The sequence below is a fragment of the Eleutherodactylus coqui genome, chromosome 3 (genome assembly GCF_035609145.1).
Source record: "Eleutherodactylus coqui strain aEleCoq1 chromosome 3, aEleCoq1.hap1, whole genome shotgun sequence".
NCBI lineage: Eukaryota > Metazoa > Chordata > Amphibia > Anura > Eleutherodactylidae > Eleutherodactylus > Eleutherodactylus coqui.
In genome coordinates this window covers 97,898,821-97,924,940 of record NC_089839.1, presented here as the reverse complement: position 1 = coordinate 97,924,940, position 26,120 = coordinate 97,898,821, and the positions used below count along the sequence as shown (strand labels likewise).

Genomic DNA, 26,120 nt, shown 5'->3' with positions numbered 1-26,120 from the left:
ACTATCTGTTGAAAGAGGAGGATTATGTATAAATTCATTGTCTGATGTTTCAGGTGATAACATGGTTGAGCATGGTGAGCATGGACCGCCATTGTCTGCGGTGCCATTGTAGGTCATTCAATTTGAGATCTCTTGTCGTTATCACATATTAGATAATGATAACTACAGAATTCCAAAGTGGTAAGCCACTTCACACTAGTCCAGCAGTCCCCCGCCTGCCCAGAACCTCACATACATAAGGCTATAGGGCACTCAAGGCAAAACTCATGTACAGTTCTATGCCTAATGCCGGGTGTATGACTCCGAAAAGTGAATCCCTGCATCATGGACCGCACCTTCAGGCACTGTACTAAGCATAACACAGTATGACACGGAGTGACAGTGGCTTTTTTTACGCGGATCTATCATAAAGATTGTCTCCTATAAATTGGTGCATCGGTAACAGGATCAAATAGCAAAGAACTAGTGTAGACAGTCATGACTACTAAGTTCTCTTTTTCACAAAGTACCAATCATTGTACCAGAATAAATCTGTGGGGAGAGCAAGGGAATAAGAGAATGGAGTAATAAGAGACTGAAAAATTCCACAGCCAATCATATCAAAGCAGAGAGCAAGGGCATTTTTGTGTAAGAACTTCAGCCAATGAGTGTGTATCATAAAAATAGCAAAACTTGTACTTGCAGATTCATAGGCCAAAATGGAACTTTATTTTAAAAGAGTGTCTACACATGCAACTTCTAATGAAATTAAGGTTTGATTTTAACAGATAATGCTATGAAAAGCTCCCAGTCACTGCAGCTGGATGACGCTGCTACTAAATAGATAAAAAATGCGTGCAGAAAGAAAAGCGAGAACAATTTGTAAGCTATCTGTCATGGGTATATTCTGTGCATGCGTCTCTTATTACCCTATTTTTAGGTCACATGTGGGTAATAAGAGATTTTTATATCTCTCCTTGTTTCTCGCACAGTAAGTGCTTGTAAACATCTTCAGGATGCCTAGAAAGTACGTCAAGAAACAATTACACTGTAATTATAGCATGAACGCTCTGCATGCTGCTTTTAAAGGTGTTTGTAGAGGAATGACGCTCACTGAAGCTGCTCAACATCACGATGCACCGAAGTTTTCAATCAATAAACAATATACAGTCAAGAGTCCTATACTTGTTGGAGGAGGTTGGAAACAAGAGCTATCATAGGAAGATGAAGATAGCTTGGCAGGATTTGTGAAGGAGAAGAACTTGCAGACTCGGGGCGATAAAGGACCTGGACATGAGTGGCTGCATCTGTTCAGACTGTTATTCAGACTGATGTTCTATCTCCAAAGTTCCCCGAAAAAATGGCCTTCCCAAAGTGGACTCATAACTGTCTGTATTCAATTGTTACGTTTTTGTAACTTATAAACATATGAAATCCAAACTTTGCACACCTGTTCTGTAAGTGATGCCATGCTTCTTGTTTCTGTCACATCTCAGTATATGATTTTGTATGGGGAGTTGCTGCTGTGCCTCTTATTACCCAATGTGGGTCATAGGAGGTACCACTTGGGGTAATAAGAGATACGTTTTTTTCCTGCTACACAATATGCATTTTGTAATAAAATCATGTCAACATACACCTCTTCTGCAACATAGTAACCAATGCCAGTATGGGATCTGTGCATGCTTCTGTTAAGTCACAAAAAATGAAGCCCTCTCTTATTACCCCTCTCTTACTTAAAGTGAATTTGTAATAGTTTCCCCAGTAAACCTTCTTAGGTAAGAGTTCACATGGCAGTCACTCCTTTGGCACTTCTGCTTTTAATGAAATATAAGAATTGCATCCATTGAGCTCAACATACAGCTTCAATATACAATATATAATCTACATAGAAAGATGAGTGGTTGTGCCGATACTTACTGTTAATAAAGTTAAGTCTTAAGGGTGCTTTCAGACGAGCGTGTGCGTACATGGGTACACACAAAACCACGCATATATTAGAACCATTGGTTCCCTATGGTGTGTTCATATATCTGTGTTTTACAGGCGTGCAAACGCACGTACCTCCAAAACATAGGACATGCATTCACCATAGGTCTGTGGTGCGTGTCAGTATTCCCCAGCGGGGAGTCCCCTTGTCACTGAACACTGTGACAGCACTGTCACAGTGTTCAGTGACAAGGGGACTCCCCACGGGGCTGAAGAATTCCCCTGCCACAGCTGTGACAGCTGTGTCAGAGGATGGTGATGTTCTCCCATTGCTTTCAATGGGACTGGCGCTTCTGCAGCCCTATGGAAAGCAATAGGCTGCCGGCAAGCCCTGCAGGGATTTTCGGGGGAAGGGCTTTAAATATAAGCCCTTCCCTGAAAATCATCCCTAGAATGTGTTAAAAATAAAAAATTATATATACTCACCTCTCCGCAGCAGGTTTTTTTTTATTTTTTTACACCAGATAGGAATGATTTTAAGGGAAGGACTTATATTTCAAGCCCTTCCCCGAAAATCGCAGCAGGGGTTGCCAGCAGCCCATTGCTTTCAATAGGGCCTCTGGCAGCAGCTGCAGCCCCATTGATGGCAATGGGCATGGACCTGTATTCACGCCCTTAGGGTTCATTCACATGAGTGTTTGCGTACATAGTTGCATAAAAACCGCGCACCGACGCACGTGCACAAACGCGTGAATGCAGGTCCATGCCCATTGAAAGCAATGGGCTGCTACAGTGTTCAGTAACAGGGGGACTCCCCACTGAGGAATATTGACATGCACCACGGACCCATGGTGCATGCATGTTCTATATTTTGCAGGTATGTGCGTTTGCATGTAAACACATCGCAGCGAACCAATGGTTCTAATATACGCGTGGGTTTGTGCGCAACTATGTACACACACGCACATGTTCATCTGAAAGCACCCTTAAGGTAAGTCTTTAAGGTCTTACTTGCTGAGTTAGAGCAAGCCTTACAGTCCAGACCTCCATTTACAATTCTACGTCATTTTATAATTCATTAAATATGTTAATTGCGGCGATGTAGACAACATCCCTGGAGAATAGTTAAAAAAAAACTTTTTAAAGGGTGATTGCTCATTATGGCCTCAGTCACACGGGTGCATCGGCACCCGTACAGCGGCACCGATGCGCCCGTGTGACTGACACCAGCAGACGGACGTACCTGCAGACAGCCGTCTCTCTGCAGCGCAGGAGGAAAGAACATGTGACCGGCTTCATTGCCGGTCATGTGTTCTTTCCTCCGGCGCTGCAGAGAGACGGCCGTCTGCAGGTACGTCCGTCTCCTTCCTGCAGTCACACGGGCGCATTGGCGCCGATGTACGGGTGCTGATGCGCCCGTGTGACTGAGGCCTAATAGAGCAAATACTTTTATAAATGGTTCTTCTGTTGCTGCCACCATAGTTATCAGCACAATTGTGAAAGTCAATTGTTTCACATACTGTAATAGACATTAAAACACCAGCAAAGTCCATTGAATTAACCTTAAAATATACCAACCATTATAGCTTTGCTTGCATTAATCAGTAATACATTAAACTGCTTAATATGTGACAGCACGTTGGCTCAGTGACTAGTGCTGTTGCCTTGCAGTATTGGGATCTTGAGTTCAAACCCAACCAACCGTTATAGCGTTCTTTCTTCTGGTATTTTGTGCCAGATCTGCGACAGAACCACCAAACGGAAGTGCCAGTGCAAATATGTTACCACCCTCAAAAGAGCATAAATTGTCTGAAAAGTTAATGCCCCTTTAAAGTGCTTACTAAATCAGTGGAATCACTCTGAGAATTGCTTCTCCACTCAAGAGACATGAAGAGGGAAAATATTCATTTTAAGTCATGCAAGGGGGGTGGCAAGAAGTGAAATGTGAAAAAGTCTAAAGAATAAACCTCTGGCTTTGCAATGTTTAATCTGCTGTACAATAATCTCTTCTAAGAAGTGATTTTGGTAGTTTTTGTACAAATTAGCTGAAACTGCTGCTGGCCATACATCTTCCTTATAGTATGTGCTACAGGCGAAATCTAGCAAGATGTATATACAAATGAAAAGCCATCTAGGTAATGCATTGGCTCATGTCCGAATGATCTGCTCTATGACATCGATATATCTTGATAGCACATGCAAAAGAGTTGTGTTTTAAGAACGAAACTTTGTAATTTAAGAGTTAATTTATAACACAAAGTTGTGAAACAGTTCAAGTTTTAAATGAAATTCATAGAATATATTGAATGATATTGTGTTGTCCACAGGGGTCGGACTGGGAAGATCCGGGTGCAGTCTCTCAAGATTGGTCTCATGTCCTTGTCTAAGGGTTTATTAGAAGACAAGTACAAATGTAAGTATACCACTTTAATCCCATATAGCGTAACAAACAAAGGTTTTTTAACCCTTTAAAGACCAGGATGTTTCAGACCTAAAGGACCAGACCCTTTTTTTTTGCGATTTTACCAATGTGGTGGCTCTATAGCTAAAGGAAATTTCTTTAATACCTTTTTTTCACTGAAACTTTTTTTTGTTTTTGTTTTATTTTATTTTTTTTATTTTATTACAGGCAATGTGTACAAAAAGTAAAAGAAAAAAAAAGATTTTTCTTTAAATCTTTAGTTTTCCCTTTATTTATTTATTTAAATATTTTATATTTAAGTTAAAATAGAGTACAGGAATAGGTTCGCCGTCTTGTTTTGGACTTTTTGATATATCATCTTTTATAATCTCAGATTGCAGAGCAGATATGGCGACGGTTTAGGTTAGCTTCACAGTGGGTCATGTATATATATATAATTTTAATTTTTTTCAGTAACTTTCTGTAACTTTTATTTTTACACCTATGTCCCCTATTACGTCATATAGCTTGTAAAGGAGAAAGCAGAAGCTGTTAAAAATGACTTCTGTCTTCTCCTCCGGGTCTTCGGCTGTGTCTGACAGCTGAGAACCCAACCTCCTCCTGCTATATTGCAGGAATTTAATCTCATCTAAGTAAATTTACTATGGTCTGGGATCAAAGCCCAGAACAAAGCACCGTATATTTACGGCGCTTGGTCTTCAATGGGTTAAATCAGTATTCCTATATTGTAAATATTACACAGCATTGACTACTGCTTAACTGGGTAATGTATATTTATAAGGTCTTAATTATCAGCTCAGTAGGTTCTGGAAATGAGCTGACGTACAATTACTTGTGTGTTCCAGTACAAGTTTTAGAATTCTGTTCCCATTTATAGCCATGAAGGAAGCCAAATCATATTTACAGTACTATTATGAGGTCTGCATATCTGCCGCTCTGAATGCCAAGGATGTGACAATTTAGATATTCAGTAATTGCAATTGAAATTCTTAAATAGCTCTAAATGATTCTTTTTTTCAAGTGTCATTGTGGAATATAATCCACATTGTGCTGTAGTCCGGGGGTTGTCATACTATTTTAATCATTTATTTGTGGTTTACAAAGTGCCATCTTCATTACTTCTTGCTTCCATATGATATATTATGTCTCTGGGGCTTCATTCCCACAAGCTCATATACGCTGCGTTTTCACGCCCGGGCGCATATTCGGTACCCGTGTGAAGTTTCCAATGCAGCCGTTCACACATTCATATACCAGCAGTGTGAAAAATAGAACATATATACGCGGCCGGCGCATGTACACTCAGCCAAAAGATAGTTCTGGAACTATTTGTTGACCAATATACGCCGACAGGTCCCATAGACTCCTATGCAGACTCCTATGCAGACGGATCTCCGCTGTCAGCCTATCTGACAGATAAGCTGAACGCGGAGAATCGCGGCAATTCACAGCATGCTGCGAATTGCTGGCCGCGAGTGGAAAATCGCAATGATTCTCCGCTCGTGGACAGGGGGCTGGCGCTTTCCATAGCAACACTATGGAAAGCTTCAGACGGAGTGATTCGCCGACGATTTACCGCTGGCGAAATCACGCTCGTGGACAGGGGGCCTTACTTTTTTCCTGTTTTCCATAAGTTATCATTCCTGGCACAGAACACCTAAATATAGAATCCGATCAGGTTATAAAGGTGGTTATGCCACCTTTGTTGATTGGTGAGGATCCGACTGCAGTGAGCAGACCCCCATCACCAGTGTCTTAGGGGCTGCTGGGTAACTGGCTGTATGTATACCCCTCGGCCATAAATCACTGCTGAGAGGGGTGGGAGCAAGGGAGGAGATGCGGTATATTGTTTGCTAGTTGCTGTCAGCCAAATAGCCTAACATTTTTTGTGTTCCACTTGGGCTACTAGTGTAGCATACCTCACCCCATAACAAGCTGTCCTTAGTGCTTTAGGGACTGCAATATGCTTGTTTACTGACCTAATTAATGGACTTTAAACCTGCATCTTTCTAATGTAGTGGCTAGGCCAACTACTGACAGCCAGGCTCCTGCACTAATTGCCAGATCCTGGGAGTTTAACTCCTTACATGCCACAATCAATAGAAACTACAGCATGTAAGCAAATAACAGGGGGCTCCCTCTGTTACCCATCCGCACCACGCTTTACAATTGCAAAGTACCAGTGGGTTCCAATGCCAGCAGGAAGCCTGACAAAGGCCTCCATGTCTGCCATGCAACTCAGCCTATTAGGCACTAAAAAATAGCGGCAAAAAAGTTCAATAAAGTTTAATTTAAAGAAAAAAATCACATAAAAAAAAAATATTCATTTCCAAAGAAGCCTTTTAAATAGATAAAATACCCCCCCCCCCCCCCAAAAAAAATTTAAAAGCCATACATAATAGGTATTACCGCATTTGTCACAACCCAGACAATGAAAATATGTTATTTATCTCACTTGGTGAACGTCGTAAGAACGTTTTAAAAAGTAATGACTGGATTGCTATTTTTCTTTTTGTTTGCCCACCAAAAATTGCACTAAAGAGCAATCTGAAAGTCACATGTACTTAAAACTGCTACCAATAAAAACTGCACCTCTTCCTGCAAAAAGCAAGCCCTCAGAGAGCTACCTTATCGGAAAAATAAAAACGTTATGGCAATTGGTCCTTAAGGTACAAAATAGGCTGGTCTCTAAGGAGTTAAACAGAGCCGCATAGTCCTATGACATATGCTCTTTAAATGTATCAGCATGTCCTGAAGACGCTCTTTTATCTCCTGTGTTTTCTGTATTTGTGCTATTTCATTGTACTATATTTAGTATTGTCGTTCTGGAACAGTTGGAGGAGCGGTACAGGATGAGGAAGAATATGCTAATGTTCTGATTTCTTTTGATTCCTTGGCACTTGCTGGCATTTTCTTTGCCATGCATAAACAAGCTGGCCTAGATAGTAAGCCATAGTCTGACACTCTTCTGATCGCTGCATGCACAAAATGTATGCTAAACTGCTTTGAAGTTTGTGCTTTCTCCTGTAATGTAATGTTCGATAAACTGCTAATAACATACACGGAAGAGCAGTCAGATATATCAGAATATGGCATTTCATTGTACAATAGCATAATGTTTAAAGGGGCTGTTTTACTTCTAACTCTTTTATACAGTTCTGTACATCGCATAGTGGCCTGGGTTGGTATTACAAGCTGAATCCTATTAAAGCAAATGGGACTTAGCCTGCAGTACCAACCCTGGCCACTGCATAATATACGGAGCTGTTTGAAAACAGTTAGAAGCGGTAGAACCCCTTTAACGTTTGGTTCTATATAGGACTGCTGGTAGGCCTTGTGCATTTTCTTAACATACAGGACTTTATGCAGAAATTATACAACACATAATCTCTGCTACATCTGTAGTAATGCTATTACACATAAAATGATTGTCATTTTGTCTTTTAAACAAGTTATGTGCATCTGAGTCACCAGTATAAGCTTCTAGCTATGTGACTGTATGGTGCTTATAGTTCCAGATTCCAAAGGTAATTCATATTTTCTTTACCCCTATGGATTCACAAAGCAAAGCATGTGTCCACGACTCTGCAAACTATGCAAAAGTCATTTGATATCTTAAAATGTTTGTTACTCAGAAATTTGTCACTGTCTCTGCAATCATGTTCCTGCAATCATGTGACATGTGGTCACACTGGACGCAGACCACCAACTTGTAGGGAGGACACCATGCAGATTTAGGCTGGGGGCAATCACCTTCTTTAGGTCTGACAGGCCAGATGATTTTCCTCCATGTGGCGGTGTTTTGTCGAACTTCATGAATCATTCTCCACCTGTCTTTGCCTCCTCCTCACTGATGTTCTGATGCCCTGCTGTCAATCCATCGGCTCACCTCCAAAATGATCACTTAGTTCTGTTACTGTATTTGTGACACAAGCTTGATTCTGGTATTGTATCTATGGACTGAGGTTGAATTTATGTACCGAGCTCAATTCTGATATATTATTTATCCACTGAGCTGCTCTGCTATGGGTGTGCTGCTATCTTGCTACTTTCTGCACAACTTGGATAAAGAGTGACTGCATAGCAGTGCGATACAAAGTTTTTCTTATGATGGGGGTACCAAAAATACATTCAACATAAGTTTGGCACCTTGGCTAACCACTGCATACAATACAGTACTAATTAAAACAGTCATGTCCTGCAATGTAGGAGTGGAGTATCATAGTTTCCTAGCTTTAAAGGGGTTCAGCCACATCATGATGCTTGAAGGGTTTCCAGATTACATACTAAACTTTTTATACATTATTAACGGGGCTTTATTAGAATAATAAGTTATCCCCTACCACAGGATAGGGGATAACTTGCCAATCTAGTGAGACCCCTGCCGATCTCGAGAACGGGACTCCTGTGTGTTCTTCTCCTGTTACTGCGGGGGTTGCTTCTTCTCTAGTAGTCATGTAACTCTGAATGTAGGTTTGGCTAAGCATGTGCGGTCAGCACTACATTCATTTTCAGTGGGAGAGATGGAAATATCAGCATCCTAGGGGATAACTTGTTGTTCTGGTAAAATACCTTTAAGAACTTCTGGCCACATAACTAACATATTGTGATTATTTTATCTAAGTAGATCCAAAATTCTGCGCTAATTGATTTCATAGTATATCTTTAAGGTGGTCAGAGCTCCATATTTAATAGCTCCAAATCCCCTGCTTCAATTCACTCAGCTAAGGGTCAAGCAATAAAATTCTGGTCACCTGCAGTGAACTCTAGTAGGCGCTGATGAGCTTAATGAAGACCTGATTATTATGGAGTTCAATGGGAGCTGCAAACATCTGTCTTCATTAAGGTCTGTTACAGACAGACAGAATTGTATCATGTACGTAGCTCTACGGTTGTGGGCGATGAAACCGAGGAGTCAGAGCTGTATAATAGAAAAAATGTATCATAGAATTATATTATGGTATCAAGCATTGCAGAATTTGGATCTGTTTCTAAAAACAAAGCAATATGTACACATTTTTAAATCTCTATCCAGAGAAGCATGTTTACTGGAAAGGTTATCTCCTTTGAGAAACTGTTTCTTGTCCATTAGCACCTGCTGTCTTGTTGGGTCCTTCGAGAGATCAATAATGAAAAGCAACAGCAGCTACACAAGCGTGATTTCTGTGTTCCTGTTTTTTCTGCATTCCTCCTTCTCTTTATACAGGAAAATAGTAGGTCAGATGTGCAGTCTTCCATTCAGTTCCCAGCTATAGGGCACAAGTCAGGCAGCAGCTAAATGAAATGGTAGATTTTTCATCTTAAGATGACAGATGGGCATATCACCTAATAGAAACTATGTTTATGTGCACTTTTCTTCAAACAGCCTTGAGGAGCTTTATTTATTACCTTAAAAATGAATAATTGGCCCACAAATCTGTAACTAGATCCTCCCCACCTACCGCATACCATTTATAATAGTGGTAAGCAGCCTTTTGTGCACCTTCAGTAACCTAAGTGCAACTTTTGCCTGTACAATACCAATCTCTATACCTCTAGTATTTAACATATATGCTAATAATGTGCAAGACGTATTATTTTTGGCATTTCTTTTTGGTATTTCATAGAATCATAGAATTGTAGCATTGGAAGGGACCTCCATGGTCATCGGGTCCAACCCCCTGCTCAATGCAGGATCACTAAATCATCCCAGACAGATGTCTGTAAAGCTTCTGTTTGAAGACTTCCATTGAAGGAGTGCTTACTACATTCTGTGGCAACCCGTTCCACTCATTGATCACCCTCACTGTCAGAAACCTTTTTCTAATATCTAGTTTGTATCTCCTCCCTTTTTAACCCAAGGGTGTACATACCACAGAGGCAGAACAAGCAAAGGAATGACATGTTAATGTGGCTATTCTCCTTCAATAGTTGTGTTTTTGCCCAACATCTCTACCCCTGACCTTTCCATATACATGTTTAGCAGTTTCAGCTTGACTGAGCATGTATGCCAAGGTTGTAGGCATAGGTGTGTGGGGGTGTTAACCTTTATGTATATCTTGCTCTGACTAACCTGATTTTGCCAAATAAAATAGCAGAAGGGGTGCTTCAGTGCTGACGGGGTACAAGAACTTTATACAGTGCCTCAATTTTGTTAATGGCTGTGGTGAATTTGATCCCCTTGCACATTCTTTCCCTATTCGTTGAATTCCTCCAACTTTTAAAAGAGGTGATTGGACCACAGATTCATATAGGTATGACACTGTCAGATATCTGAGGCAGGTATATGTTGGTATAAGGGTAAAAGGGATGCCTTTTTATTCTCTACATAGGAAACTGTGTTCTGTTGTGTTTAACTATGCAATAGACCACTGCAAAAACAATTTGTTCTTGTTTTACGTATAAATGAATGACATCTAAAATTTAACACATAAACTGGGAGATTTCTCCACCATATACTTCGAGCATGAAGGCAAAACCTGAAGTGAACATGTTTGCCTTTGCTGTGTCTTAGAGAATTGCTATAAATACAATTATTCAATATACGGTATGAGCGAGGGGTCAGTAAAGATGAAATCTTGCCTAAATCCTGGATTTATTCTTATTGAATCTTATTTGCATCTCTTATAATCAGCCACAGAAATATGGAATAATTAAATATGTATCTACTGAGATTGAAGATTAGCCTTGCTGTCAGGATAGGGATTCTGTGATTACAAATTCTCATTCATACAGGCTGGGCTATTGGTGTACATATGAGATGCTGGTGTGCCCTTTTCCATAGAAGAGCATCTATGAATCGTGTATGGAAACACCCAATACATCGCTCTCTTGCTACACATTAGAAAGACTTTCTACGACTATAAAAAAAGTTAAAAGGATTTAAAATGAATAAAAATTGAATACTCACCTATCCTGGCCACTCCCCGTCCAGCGCTGCAGCCCGGTGTCCACCGCACGGAACCTGGAAGAAGCGGCAGGCTGTCAAGTGTCATTCATTGTGCATGTGACCGCTCAGCTTCTCAAAGGCTTCAGCACTGATTCTTCTGTGGCCGCTAAAGCCTGTGAGATGCTGAGTGGTGACATGACCGCTCACCGCTTCTTCCGGGTTGCGTGTGGTGGGCACCAGGGCTGCAGCAGTGGATGGGCAGTGGCAGGAATAGTTGAGTATTTAAGTTTTATTCATTTTAAACCATTTTAACTTTTTGTTTGGCCCATAAAACGCTTTTAATTCTAACGACTTGTGTAAATAATTTTAAGAAAAATATAAACAAAGGACTTCACACGCTCTTACATTTGACTTTAGAGAATTTCTTCCACTAGGTTTCATTGTCAATGTTAATTTTTTTAATCTGTATTTCTCTTTGAAATTGTTGCAAATTGAGTTAAATTGAACAAATGTTTTTTTTTTTTTGCATAGATCTTTTCAAGGAAGTTTCTGGAGCCGCTGACACATGCGACCAGAAGCAGCTGGGGTTATTGCTTCATGATGCTATTCAGATCCCTCGCCAGCTTGGGGAAGTGGCAGCATTTGGTGGAAGTAATATTGAGCCAAGTGTCCGCAGTTGCTTTCAGCACGTAAGTTTTAATTCTATGATAGTGTAAAAATATTGTTTACCATGTTTTACATTTTTAAAAACGAATAGAAAAAAGTGTGTAACTAAGAATTTGTGGTACAAAAGTGCTACCCCACCAAAGGAAGTTATTCCCTATCCACAGGATAGGGGCTAACTATCTGATCAGTTTGGGTCCAACCATTTAAACACTATTGGGGTATCTGAAGGTCCCCCAATTATTGTAGTGGTTGTTAAGCATGTGCACTACTGCTACATCCTAACGCATTAAGGACCAAGCACTGTAAATTTACAGCGCTTGGTCCTGGGCTTTAATCCTGGCCCACAGCAAAAAATATGACAGGGGATTAAAGCTCCTGCCAGCAAGCAGGAGCAGGTTTGGTCTATTATGTCACAGTCGAGGACCCTTAGGAAAAGGCGCAAGCAGTTTTTAACCACTTTTGCCTTCTCTCTTGCATGCTACAAAGAGCTCGATGAGCACTATGTAGTAAAGGGAGAAAGCAGAAGTTCCGGGTGCCCTTTGCTACAGCAGAGCTGCAAGGTCTTAGCAGACCCAGATCAGCTCTGTTAGGGACTGCTATCACTACAGAAGGAGTTTTCCCTGTAACTGAGGCTCCTATGGATGCCCCAGGTACAGTGGAAAAGTGTGAAATTAAAAAAAAGAAGACAGTGTGACTCCCAAAGGTCTTATATGACATCATGTGGGATATAGAGATATAAAAAAATGTTACAAAAATAAGTTTAAAAGAATTACAGAAGATAAATATATAGAAAATGACCCACCACAGTCGCCAACCAAAAACGTCGCCATATGTTCCCTGTAATCCAAGCCTACACAAATTATCAAAAGTTCCGAAATGAAATGAGGAACCCATTTCTGTATCTTATTTTAGGGTAATGTACTAAAGTGTTTTTTTTTTACAACTTCTTTATTTTTAATTTTCATTTCACAGAAACATTTGCTATTTGATGTCAGTTGAGTAGCATGCACGTCTAGACAATTAGCACTATGAAATTCGAGCTTATCGTGTCACGACATTCAAGTAAAATAGTAATGTACTCATTTTAAAAATAAACAACTCTAAATTTAAAAAAGCTTTTTTTTGCTTTTTACCCCTAATAAAACAAAAAAAAGAGGCAGTGAAAATACATATTAAAAAATAGCCCTCTATGGCCCCCTGCTGATGGCCGTGTCGGATCCCACTGCGAGAATTCTCGCAGCGGGATGCGAGCCATGCCCCTGCAGTGACTACTGCGGTTCACCGTCTCCTTTGCTCTGCTATGTGCCGCTGCCGCCCAGCCGGCACATTCGCAGAGCCGACGCATCAGCCATGACGTTTCTGTGCGGGCCTCTTCGAGGCTCGCACAGAAATAGGACATAACGCGATTTGTTTACTGCGTAAGTTTTCATGCGGTCAACTCGCCGCTGTCTGTATAGGATTGCATTATCTAATGCAATCCTATGGCAGTGGGCACAGGCACTAATTCTTCAGGAAATCCCGCTGCGGAATTTCCGCCCATGTACATGAGGCCTATCTCATGGAAAAAAACACAGCAAAAATATTTTTGGTAGCTGAAGAAAAATCCCCCATGGGTAAAATCCCTAAAAAGTGTCTGGTCCTTTAGGACTTAAACACCCTGGTCCTTAAGGGGTTAATGAAGCTACTGGAGATTGATGAGCACTTATACTGAACTATCTCTCATTGGCCCATTAAAATGAATAGAGCAGTAGTTTTCATATATGAGCATTGCTCCATTCATTGTGAGAGTTATGGGACCCCTGTTCTTCTGATCGTGGGGGTCCCAGCAGTGGAGCCTCCACTGATCAGAAAGCTAGGGAATAACTTCTTTTGGTGGAACAACCTCTCTAAAATATATTGCTCGCATAGCTGCAGAGTTTATTAGAAAAGAAAGCTGGTAGACTAGAAAAAGCTATAAGGTAGGTCCACACGCACCAGGGGTGCTAGTGATTTTCTATGTGGATTTGCATGAATTTGTACAAATCATTTACACTGTAAATCTTGCTTCTGTAATAATGATGGAAATGATTGAGAATACATGTGGACGATTGTTCTAGGACCTGTGACCGTGCCGTTTGTCTTACACGGTTTGTGCACTGCTACATACATACACTATTGAATATCCATGTTATGACATGCAACTATCTGCAAACACAATTTATCTGCAAGCTGTAGATTGGAAGAGAGTCTGGAAGAATATTGAAGTCTAATGCGATCTATTTCTCAATGTACTGTAGTCACTATGAAATATGCATACAAGGCTTTCACTTCCATTGTTGATTTTCCTTGTCGGTTGCGTGCACAGAATAAAAGCTGAAAACTAATTGTAGCAAGCAAACGTGGAAAATGAGCTGTAAGCATGAAATAATGATTGTCCAGAGTGACAGTTTTAGAATAATAGCAGCTTACTCTAAATTATACATCCACAGTAAAAATGCATTACATCTTGTTATACAGTTATCTATTTTCCTTAAAGCACATAAATGCACCTAGAATTCTTCCTTAACCCCTTAGTGGCGGCCCCAAAGTGTTTTTACATCCTGGCTTTGTGGGCTTTAATCCTCAGGGACGTAAAAACATGCATCCCCTGAGGATTAAAGCCACATGGGCTGTGGATGTGACAGCTCCATGCTGTCATTTCCCGGAGCAGTCATGGGGGCTGCGGGAAGCCCCTCCCGGTAATATGATTGCGATATCCAATGGATAGCGCTAATCGCAATAACGTAAATAAAAAGTTTTAAAAAGTTAGAGTTTCAGCTCCCCTCATGGATCGCATCCATCAGGGGGCCTGAAACTACTCCCCCCCCCCCCCCCCATCCTCCGAGATGTCGCGCTATGATCTGGTCCAGAACGGACCCTCCGGCATCTACTGCGCATGTGCGTCTAAGTGAAAATGGCAACGCATGGGCAGACGACCAGATAGGCGCGGTACATTCAAAATCTTCTGCTTCTCCTGCTACTGTATTTAGCCAGGAAGCAGGAGATGTCACCGGGGACCGTGGTAACTGAACCCTTGAACGACGCTATTTAATGGATAACGGCGATCACAGAAAAGTTGTAAAAAGTAAAATAAAGTTAAAGTTTCACCTCCCCTCATAGATCAGATCACCCCTGTCCTACGTGATGTTTTGTGGCGATATGGCACAGAAGGGCTGGCGCCATGGGAAATTTTAAATCCCTCTGCTCCCGGCCAGCATGTGAAGCCAGGAGCAGAGAAATGTTACCGGGGACCGCTGTATGTGGTTCCCGGTCACATTATCACTGTTATCCAATGAAAAACAGTGATCATGTGTAAGGACTGTGGATGTGGAACCACTGTGCCAACCTACCGGGTAGGTGAAGATCCGATCCAGCATGGCTGACAGCCCACCCCAGCATGGGCGGTAAGATACCAGTTGAACAGCCCAGTATATGGGTGGAAACTAGGGAAGGTATCTTACCCTGAACTGATAACCAGGAGAGGGAGACCCCTGCCTATAAGCGGAGCACTCGTCCTGATAAGGCCTGAACACCTATAGGACAAAGATAGAACATCACTGGGGAGTACAGAAACATAGGAGGAACAAGCTGACAAGGATAAACAGAGAAGCGGACAATGGGAATAACAGACCACAGAGTACATGAATGAAGAACACAGAACATAAGCAGACAGCAAGGTAGCAAGGTAACTGCAGAAGCAGCGGCTGGACATGAAGTGATAGGAACAAACTCTCAACAACACTGCAGCACAGTCTGAAAGACCCAGGGCATCTATATAGAATGGGGATTAGAAAAGAAGCATCAGCTGAACAGGAGACCAGAAGCTATTAACCCTAGGAGTGCTGGAAGAGAGTGACTTTAAGCTCAGGCAACAGAGAATAGCACAACGCCCATATTTGCCAGACACAGAAGCAGAAGATTGTGTCTGAACAGTGCACCTAACATTATGTAAAGTAAAAAAAAAAGTGTAAAGAAAAAATTAAAAAAGTTAAAGTTTCATCTCCCCTCACCAATCATATCTGTGAGGCCTTAGTCACACGGGCGTTTTTTCCCGCGATTTGCGGATCGCATGAATTCATGAATGGGTGTGAATGAGAGCTGCTTCTGATTGGTCAGGCTGTGACCAATCAGAGGCAGCTCATTCATCAGGTGGGAATTTAAAATCCCCGGCTGCTGAATACTACAGAGAGCCGTTCAGAAGAACTGCCGCCGGTCGCTGAACTCCGTCTGCCGGGACGAGGTGAGTATATATATATTTTTTTTTACACATTTCTGGATGAATTGCAGGGAAGGGCTTATATATTTAAGCCCTTCCCGAAAATTCATCCCGCGCTCGCCGGCAGCCCATTGCTTTCAATGGAGCCGGTTGTATTGCCGGCTCCATTGAATTCAATGGGCAAACATTGTTCTTCTCTACCACAGCTGTTACAGCTGTGGCAGAGATGAATGCTTTGTCTAGTATATGTTCTCAATGGGGTCGGCGCTGCTGCCGCCGGCCCCATTGAGCGCATATAGAGAAGAGAACAGGAATCGCAGATCGCAGATAGGTGCGATCTGCGATTTCTGTTCTATAATTTATCGGACGAGCGCAGAAAAAGCGCTCATGTGTCCGATACCATTGCAAAGCAATGGTTTTATAAAATCGCCGGACGCATGCGCATGTGCAAATCGCGCGAAAAAACGCCCGTCTGACTAAGCCCTGAGGGAGGATGAAATTACTACCTAAGGCTTCTGGATTTATCCAAAGTGGCGGACGCATGCGCAAAAGCTGCAGATTGCCCGGGTAATTCAAAATGTACGGCGATCACTTAAAAGTTAAAAACAGTTGAAATTCAATGCTTCTTGTGGGCACCGTTGTGCATAAGGACATAAGATTAGGGCCACAATGGGTATGTCTCTGAACAGAGGACAAACGGGGGTATGTATTAAAAAGGTTTTTGCTTACCCACTGCCCAGGGGGTATCCATTTTGGGGCACAAGTCTTCATTCTTATATATGAGCAGAAAATAGAGATGGAGGGGAGCTGCTACCGTTAAAAATTTCCTTCTTTATTGAATAAAATAAAGCATACAGCTCACAAGTGCACGCTGAACGCGTTTCGGCAAAAGCCTTTGTCAACAGGCTTATATATGCTGTACAAAAAAATACTGTCTTTAAAATGACACGATTGCCCAAAAAAATGAAAATCGTAATTTTTTCCTTCCGCTTTGCTTAGATTCATTCAAAAACTGTGGGGTCAAAATACGCAGTAAACCCCTAGATAAATTCGATAAGAGTTCTATTTTTCAAAATGGGGTCATTTGTGGGTTTCTCTGACGTTTTGGCTGCTCAAGGGCTAGACAAGTGTGCTATGGGGCCTAAATCACCTTCAAGCAAAATATCTGTTCTGAAAGCCACTGGCTGCTCCTTTCGGTTTGGGCCCCGTTGTGCATCTAGACACAAGATTAGGGCCACAATGGGTATATTTTTGAACACAGGACAAACAGGGGTATCCATTTTGGGGTGTAAATCGTCATTTTCATGTGCACTATAGAAAAAAATATGTCTTTGAAATGACATATTTGCAAAAATATAAAATTTATTTTTTTTCTCTTCTAAATTGCATTATTTCCTGAAAACAAAACCAGTGGGGTCAAATGACACCCCTGAGTGAATATATTAAGGGGTGTAGTTTTAAAAATGCAGTCATTTGTGGGGGTATCTATCATTCTGACACCTATGAGCCTTTGCAATCTTGGCTTGGTGTAGGAAGACAAAGTGTTCCTCAAAATGTTGATAAGTAGTGTTAAATTTGTACATCTCCTAAATGGTAAAAAAACAAAGTTTTTCAAATGTGCATCCAGAATGAAGTAAACAGATGGAAATATATATCTTTGTACAGTATGTTTGCACATATTTGAGACATAACAGTTGAAAATGTAAAAAAAAATTTTTTTTTCAAAAAATGTTCCCAATTTTGGCACTTTTAATAAATATTCACATATTATTTTTACCACCTAAATGAAGTACAATATGTGGTGAAAAACAATGTCAGAATCACTTGGATATGCAAAACCTTTACAGAGTTATTGTATGTTAAATTGACACGTCAGATATCCAAAATTTGGCTGCGTCACTAAGGCGCAAACAGGCTTAGTCACTAAGGGGTTAATTTTGTTACATTCCATAAAACCTACTAGCCTGATGAAGAGGTCTTTGGCTTGCTGTAACTTCATTTTTTTTGTTAGCTGTTAAGGGGAACCTGTCATAGTAACATAGAATAGTAACAGTATAGAAGACCGAAAAAAGACATATGTCTATTCAGTTCAGCCTGTTACCCCCCCAATGTTGATCCAGAGAAAGGCAAAAAAAAACCAATGGGGTAGAAGACAATTTTCCTCATTTATGGGAAAAAATTCCTTCCTGACTTCAAGCTGGCAATTGGAATTATCCCCAGACCAACAACCCTTTTGAAGTTATTAAGGATGACCTTTGAGCTCAATAAACTATATTATAGGGTCTAAATATGACAGAATAGCAGGAGATGCTGTTTTATACTCACGAGGCGCCCTGTTTCTGTGCTATGTGCAGCGTCTGAGGAGCGGACCCTAGCCTAGGAGACAGTGGGGATAAGTTGTAGGCCTTGTCACGGTGGCACTACTGTTTCCAAGCGGAGGGTAGCCAGGGACATGTCCAACAGGCTTGCGGGCAAGCTAAACCCCTTAAGGACATGGCCTCTTTTGGGTTTAAGGACGCAACGACACGGCCGTATTAGGGCTTGTTTTTTGCATGGCGAACTGTAGTTTTTATTGGTGCTGTTTTTGGGTACATAGACTATATTGTAAAACTTTTTTTTTTTTAATGATAGCAGGGAGAGAAAACACATGAATTCTGCCATAGAGTTATATATATTTTTTTGGAGGGGGGGGGGGGATGATTAAAGTGTTAATTATGCAGCATAAACGACACAATACATTTTTCTGCAATAAAACCCCTTTTTTGGAAACTTTTTTTTTTTGCATTCAAAGTCCTATAACTTTTTTATTTTTCCATTGATGGAGGTCTGTGAAAGCTTGTTTTTGCGAGCTGTAGTTTTTAATAGTACCATTTTGGGGTACATACGGCTTTTTTGATCACTTTTATTGCGGTTTTTGGCCTCAGTTTTTTAGTGTGTAGGATGAAAAGCATGTTCAACTTATTGTACGTGTCGTTACGGACACGATGATACCAAATATGTGGCATTTTTCTTTTTTTTTTTAACATATTTTTATGCTAATATGAGAAAAAGCACAAAAAACGTTTTTTTTACATTTTTATTTTTTGTACATTATTTTCATCTTTTTTTACACCATTTGTGTCCCTCTGGGGGACTTACATTGCAGCATGCATGATTGCTATGATAAGGTATTGCAGGACTCTCCTGCAATGCCTCATCGTTTGTTATAGCGATCATAAGCAGTGGTAATACAGGACGCCTGTAGGTGGCGTCCTGTTACCATTGCAACCAGCCGAGCTCTCTGCGATTACACCCCACTGGCCAAACAGAACTGTGATATAATGGAATTGAACAGCATAGAACGGACCGCATTTACTAAAAAAGGGGTCTGTTCAGTTTCCAACCCACTGACCTGCATTTTAATGTAAGTCCGCAGCAGAGGTTTGAAACGAAACCTCTGACACTGCTGTGAAAAGGGCCATGGCTTTTTTAGTGATATTTTTTTTTCACTTTGTATACAGTATTTTAGTGGTTCTGCTTGCACGGGGTTTCAGCACTGGGACACAATTATTGTATTTTATATTTGTGTATGTTGCCTTGGCATATCTGTGGGTCATCTGCTCAAAGTGTTGTTCAGGTTGTTTGTATCGATGTCTGAGGAGCTTTGTTTACTTCTATTATCCCTATATATGTATGTATTATAATACTAGGTAATATGTCTGTGCGTTGCACAACGATTTTATGAGTAGCAGTCCTGGAATATACAAAGTGGGCGCCAAAAAAGAGCCCAACACGGTACTCCTATGAAAGCGGTCCAAAAGAAAATCTGTGTTGTGCAGCTTTCATTTTACCTCAACAGTATAGGAGATAGCATCCAATCACAGCTCAGCTTTCATTTTACCTAAACAGTATAAGAAATAGCAGCCAATCACAGCGTAGCTTTCATTTTACCTCAACAGTATTAAAATGAAAGCTGAGCTCTCGCATCCAATGACAGCTCAGCTTTCATTTTAGCTTGTAAAAGCTGCGCTGTGATTGGTTGCAATTGGCAGTAAAAATTACAGGGGAAGTAGGTGAGTTTTCCATCTTTAATTACGCCAGTATTAGTCATGTGGTGCTGAAGAACGCTCATAATACTGTGGTTTAAGTACAACCCACAAGTGCGACTGTTTTAGAAATACTTGGCCTCTGCAGATAACACCAGATCCAGCTTGGAAGGTTATAAACCAGAGCATCTCTAGGGGCTACCTTCAGAAGTAGCCCTAACTCAACCTGGTCCGTGGAACAGTGAGCCCACACCTCTAAGCACCACCAATCTGCCCACAATGAAAGTCACTTAAGTCACCATGTTTACCCATGACTGCCAAATGTTGTTTGCTACTGGGCAGATGAAAGGTCCGCATGTTATCTGAGTACGGATCATAATGCAGCCATCGCGTAGTACCACGATACTGATCACAAGCTGTTCCTAATTAGTGATCGTTCAGTATATGAATGTATATGTAATAACCTTCCCCAAATGTTCCCCATGGCTGAAGCACTTCTTTCCTCCCTGTCTCCCTGCCACATACAGGACCTCTGGCACATCCAAAAAACCTTTGGAATTGTGTCACCCCAGGCAATCCTATAAAAACAGATTCTAGCCAAAAGCATCGGAACACTCGTACAATATATTCTACCAGGGGGACGCCTCTTCTAGTTATTTGTGAGAGCCAGCACATAATTAGTGTCCCATTTTTTGCAACCTTATGAATATTAAGGCAAACTAATGGTGCTGAATTACTACTCCTCATGCCACTCTTAGTTATTACGTGATGCCAGTTTAGAATGAAACATTTTGGCTATTTGAGCTATTTAGAAGGAATGCACAAGCCTCCTGCACCTTCGTCACGTTTGGCAGAAGATCGAGTTAGGCTGATGTTTAATTCATGCTCTTGTCTTTAATTTTGCTACATTAGTTTGTAATTTGTTTGTTTTATAGCTATAGCTCTTTAGCATTCCGAGTTGGCATTTCAAAGCATTCTGCCCAAGGATAAGCATTCGTGTAAATAAATAACACACTTTTCTACCAAAGGGAGCCAAAGTAGCACCTATACTGTAGAAGCATGGGGCGTTACTGTCTGTAACATACCCATTTACTAATCTTTTAAATGTATCTGTGATGCCATTTTATGCAAAGGTTTAACGATGAACAACATTTCATATATATATATACAGTATATATATATATATACAGAGAAATAATCGACGTAACAATTGGAGAAACATTGTTACTGCATTATTCTTTAATTATAGTTATAGCCTCCATTAAAATCTAGACCTAAATTCACAATTCTGCTGATCCCCAATCATACAATGGGATGGTTAGATTTTCCTGCAATAGGTGGCTGTACACTGCCCAATGTAAGGACATTTCCAAGAATGCAGGTCAGCAGAAAAAGCTCAATGCAGACATTAAGCCAGCAAGTATATATAGAGGTAGATACCAGTTCTACCTAAGCCATATGAGTGATTACAGTACAGAAAATCCCAATAGATGTCCTCTCTGACTGGAGTCATTCACTTTTCCATTCAGCCCAGATCTCCATAATGACTTATTTGCAACAAAAAAATTTGCAAAGTTTGTAGGACAGACATCTTTGACTCCTCACTTTTCCATCTTGCTCCCTACCTTTTCCTAACTTCAATAAACTCGCTATGCTGCCCCTAATGTTGTGACTGTTGGTGCCCCATCTGCCCCTCTTACTGTACTTATTGTCCAGCACTGTTCCCCCACACACTGTCCTTCAGAAGTAATGCTGTCATAACTATAAATACCCCTCCAAAAAAATAGTGGTGCACAGACAGAAACAATGAAAACAACAGTGCCAGATAGATAGAGTCCCTAAAAATAATAGTTTGAAATAAATGTTGCCTCATATTGTACCCCAGACAGCAATAGTGAACCACATAGTAAAAGTGCCACCCTTTCTACCCCATGTAGCAATAATGCCATCTGTTGCACTCAACAAAGTAGTAGTGATCTTCTCAGTGTCGCACACAGTAATATTGCCCCTGTGGCCTTGCACATAGTACTACCTCTTTGCTGCCTTCGCATAGTAATGCTTTCCACTGTTGTGCCCTATAAAAATAGGAATGCCCCCTTTTTGTTTTTTTTAACCTATAGTGCCTCCTTGGAAGTAATATTGTCCAAAATGGCCTCCTTAAAAGTAATACTACCCCCTTAAATGTAATAGTGGCAGCTGAGTGCCGCAAACAGAGACTTATGCCATAGAAAAAATAAATAAAACTTACACTTAACCATCTTGGGTACAGAGCCTTCTTCTGGCCAACGCAGGCAGCGTGTCATAGCTTTGTCATCATACAACCTGTGTTAGGATGCTGATGTCCGGTCTATGGCCCCAGACCTCCTAAGGTTCAAATATGGTTCCCTACCATAGGCTTCAAATGTTTTTTTAGAATTTTTTTACTCTGCACAGTAGTAGTGGTTCCATCTCCGGGACCCTCACTGATGTGATCCATGTGCCATTTACATTTAGATAGTACGGTTAAATCCGTCATTCTATAACTACTGTCCGAATGTGAATGTTCCAATCCTGTTTCGCTGCATCATTTCTTCTCCCTGCAGAGAAATGACAGTGCCGAAATAAACGCATTCTATGGTCAATTTTTTCAGTGCCAATGGGGTTCTATTAAATAACCAAGCATTCCAGGTAGTATTTTTAGTTCAACTGAATAATAGCAACAATTCTGCATAGTTTTTGATCTGCTGTAATTGTAAGAATGCAGTCATTTACCAGGATTTCCTCTTGTATTTGCAGGCACAAAATAAGCCAGAAATCAATGTAAAGCAGTTCATTGAGTGGATGCGTTTGGAACCTCAGTCCATGGTGTGGATGCCTGTTTTGCACAGAGTAGCAGCTGCAGAAACTGCTAAGCATCAAGCCAAGTGTAATATCTGCAAAGAATGTCCAATCGTTGGGTTCAGGTACGTTCATCCAAGTCTACTATGCCAAAAGATCTAATGTCATTGTAAATGATTTATCTTAACGTACTCATGAGTACTTCCATTTTTTATTACTTAAATGACTCTCCATGCGAAACGTATACGTTGTTCTGCCAAGTGTAAGGGATAGCAGGGCAGTGCATTAGGCAGGGGATTGTGTTTTGCCGTTGACTTTTCATGGATTTTTCTATCTACAGACATTTAACATAACATGTAGAGACCTTCCATCTGTTCAGTAATGTAACTTGGATGCTACTTGTTTAGTCATCCTAAATGAAACGTTATCCATGCGTGCATTTTTAACAGTGCACCTAGTTCTTCAAGTTTCCTGAAAAATGGAAAGTATAGAAAAATAAAAGTTAGTATAACATTTTCAGCATTAAATTGTGTTTTGCATATTAATACATAAACTCAGATTCAACTATCTTCCTTTATCTACTAAATTCAGAAAATTATTTCATCCAGAAAGGAACAATCCATTATTTGTGCCTAGCATTTTAATTAGCAAGCTTCATGCTGCGTGTGTACAGTAGGGGACAATCTTCTAGTATATGGGTGTAATTATTTAATTCCATGTATTTTATTTAAAAACTATTTTTGTGTTCCAAAACTTTTATACAAAGTTTTGTTTTCTTGCATAGTACATTTGCCTAGAGGTGTTAAAATTTGTAAGTGGTGATCTACATTAGGAAGGGTATTTACTTAGGGTTCTTCCTCAGGCATAATAGAATTCCATTACAAGTAATCTTGTAGATATGATACCTTTCAGTGGCTAACAAAAAAACAAGATGTTATAGCGAGCTTTCGAACCTACTATCAGGCCTAATTCAATTCCATTATGGCTGAGGAAGAAGTAGGTTTGAAAGCTTGCTATAACATTATATTTTTTTGTGAGACATTAAAAGGTATCATATCTACAAGATTACTAGGTTTCTCTTGCTGAGAACAATCATATTTAGGGTTGAGTTGAGGAATGATAGGGCTTTACTAGTGCCAGCTGCTGTTCTGCTTCCTGGTTATGAGCCTTATGTCTGTCTTTAAGCTGTGCTATCGTATGAGACAGCCTGGTTGCTGTAGATATAGTTTACACTAGTTAGAGTCTTTTAAAAGACATCAGCATGCCATGTGTTCAGTCTTTCTCAGAGTGTTCTGACCTTCTGCTCAAATGCTTCTGGTCTGATTCAGATCATTCTTATGGGCAGGGGCTTATCTTATTTTGTTTTGAGCACTTGTCATTTTACTTGTTTGTTACTGTCACAATTGCAAAGCTGTGATGCAGCTGGTGTGGACCCACTGTGCCATGGACCAGTTTGACATGGGCTACTCATGAAAGTAGCACTTGGAGGTCCCCTGGTTTTTACCCTTCCAAGGAGGATCTGGTCTTAACTGCAGGGCCCCCCAGGCTATTACCCCAAGAGTAGTCTCAGTGTAGTAACAGCTGACATGATCAGGTCAGAGGCACTGTAGCAGGGTACGAGAGGGACAGGTGAATTGTAGTTGATGGACAGACTGAAGTTAAGATAGCTGAAGTTCTTGTGTGAATGGAGAGATAGGCAGAGTTTGGTCAGGCAGCAGTTGAGCAAAACATAGGGAAATAACAATTCAAAATCAGGGTATCAGAAAGGGAGAAATCTAGGTGGATAGGCACAGGTCAGAAGCAGTAATCAGGGCAGAAATCAGTAGCACATTTGCAAAACCAACTAAGCCTATTGTTCAGACACCCTCCAGTAGGAAAATATACCTAAATAACCCAAGGAATGTCCAGATTGGCTAAGTACAGAAAATCTGTGCCTGTGCAATGGTCCTTTAAGAACCGGGTCAGGCAAGAGCCCACACCCTATAGGTAGCAGAAAAGGAGTCTGGATGGTGTGATAAATACTGCATAAAAGCCAGAGGGAGTGCTTATGGCCATTAACGGTTGGATGAAGATGTAGCAGAAGCTGACGGCTGCGGTCATAACAACGCAGCACAACTATTAAAGCCCAGACAGGCACTGGGGAGATGAGCAAAATGACTGTCCATTAGGGTTCTTTTTAAACAGGATGATTCTTGACCAGAAGTAAATAGCGCCAATCGACAAAGCATATCAATTGGTGTTGTTTACATTTATTTTAGCTCACCGCTCCTAAATAGTAATCCAGTAAGTAGCCAGATTCTTTCTAAAGCAAGGTCCCACTGTGAGTCCAGCAGCAAATAATCCAGAAATGAAAAAACACCAGGCCAGTTGCTAAAACAGTCTTCTCCTTTTTTTATATATCTGTTTAAAACATCATGATAAAATGTATCCGCACATAACTTTATGCCCCAGCAGCATACGTGTTTCAAAAATCTATGAGCAGAAAGATCAGAGTTCCATTTAAAAGCCCCCCTATAAGGTATCCACCAAAGATAAGTTTCAGAAGCATTCAGCTATACACTTTCTAACAGAAGTTACACCTTGTTGAAAGGGGGTTGTTAATGGAACTGTGATGTGTTTGCTAACCATGCTGTTATCAAGAAGCCTTAGAGCTTTGAAACGCGTATGCTGCTGGGGGATAACATTATCTGCGGATACATTTTATCATGATGTTGTAACGAATATATAAATAAAGAAGATTCTTTTAGAAGCTGGTCAGGTATTTTTTCATTTCTACATTTATTTTACATGGGCTGAGAATTGCTGGGATAGGGCGAAGGATCGTTTCTATGATCATTTGTACCCAAATAGCTGGTTGTACATCTGCCTGTTCACACAGAGAGGTTTACAGACAGCCTGCGAGCATTTTTATGCTTGCTGAAAAGCAACGATTAGCCAACAACAATTGTTCACTCTTTTGTCAACTGATTGTTGTCCCTTTTACATGGCCTGACAATTGAGCATTCATTCCATATAATCATACCATGTAAAAGGACATTTACTCAAGCCATGCCTCTCTTTAATTCAGCCCACTGGCATAACTATAGGGGATTCAGTTGCACCTGGGCCTAGGAGCCTTAGAGGGCCTATAAGGCCTCTCTTCTCCATATAGGGAGCCCATTACTATGAATAAAGCATTAT

At 40.7% G+C, this 26,120-nt stretch overlaps 1 protein-coding gene across 8 annotated transcripts in view; it reads left to right on the top strand.

Moving 5' to 3' along the window:
• The window catches only part of UTRN (utrophin), a 701,048-nt gene that overhangs the window by 616,564 nt on the left and 58,364 nt on the right, over positions 1 to 26,120 (top strand). For all 8 annotated transcript variants that reach the window (XM_066595903.1, XM_066595904.1, XM_066595902.1 and 5 more), the window contains 3 exons: positions 4,236 to 4,321; positions 11,730 to 11,887; positions 22,899 to 23,065. In XM_066595903.1, coding sequence (XP_066452000.1) covers positions 4,236 to 4,321; positions 11,730 to 11,887; positions 22,899 to 23,065 — 411 coding nt within the window. The remainder of the gene's footprint in view (positions 1 to 4,235; positions 4,322 to 11,729; positions 11,888 to 22,898; positions 23,066 to 26,120) is intronic.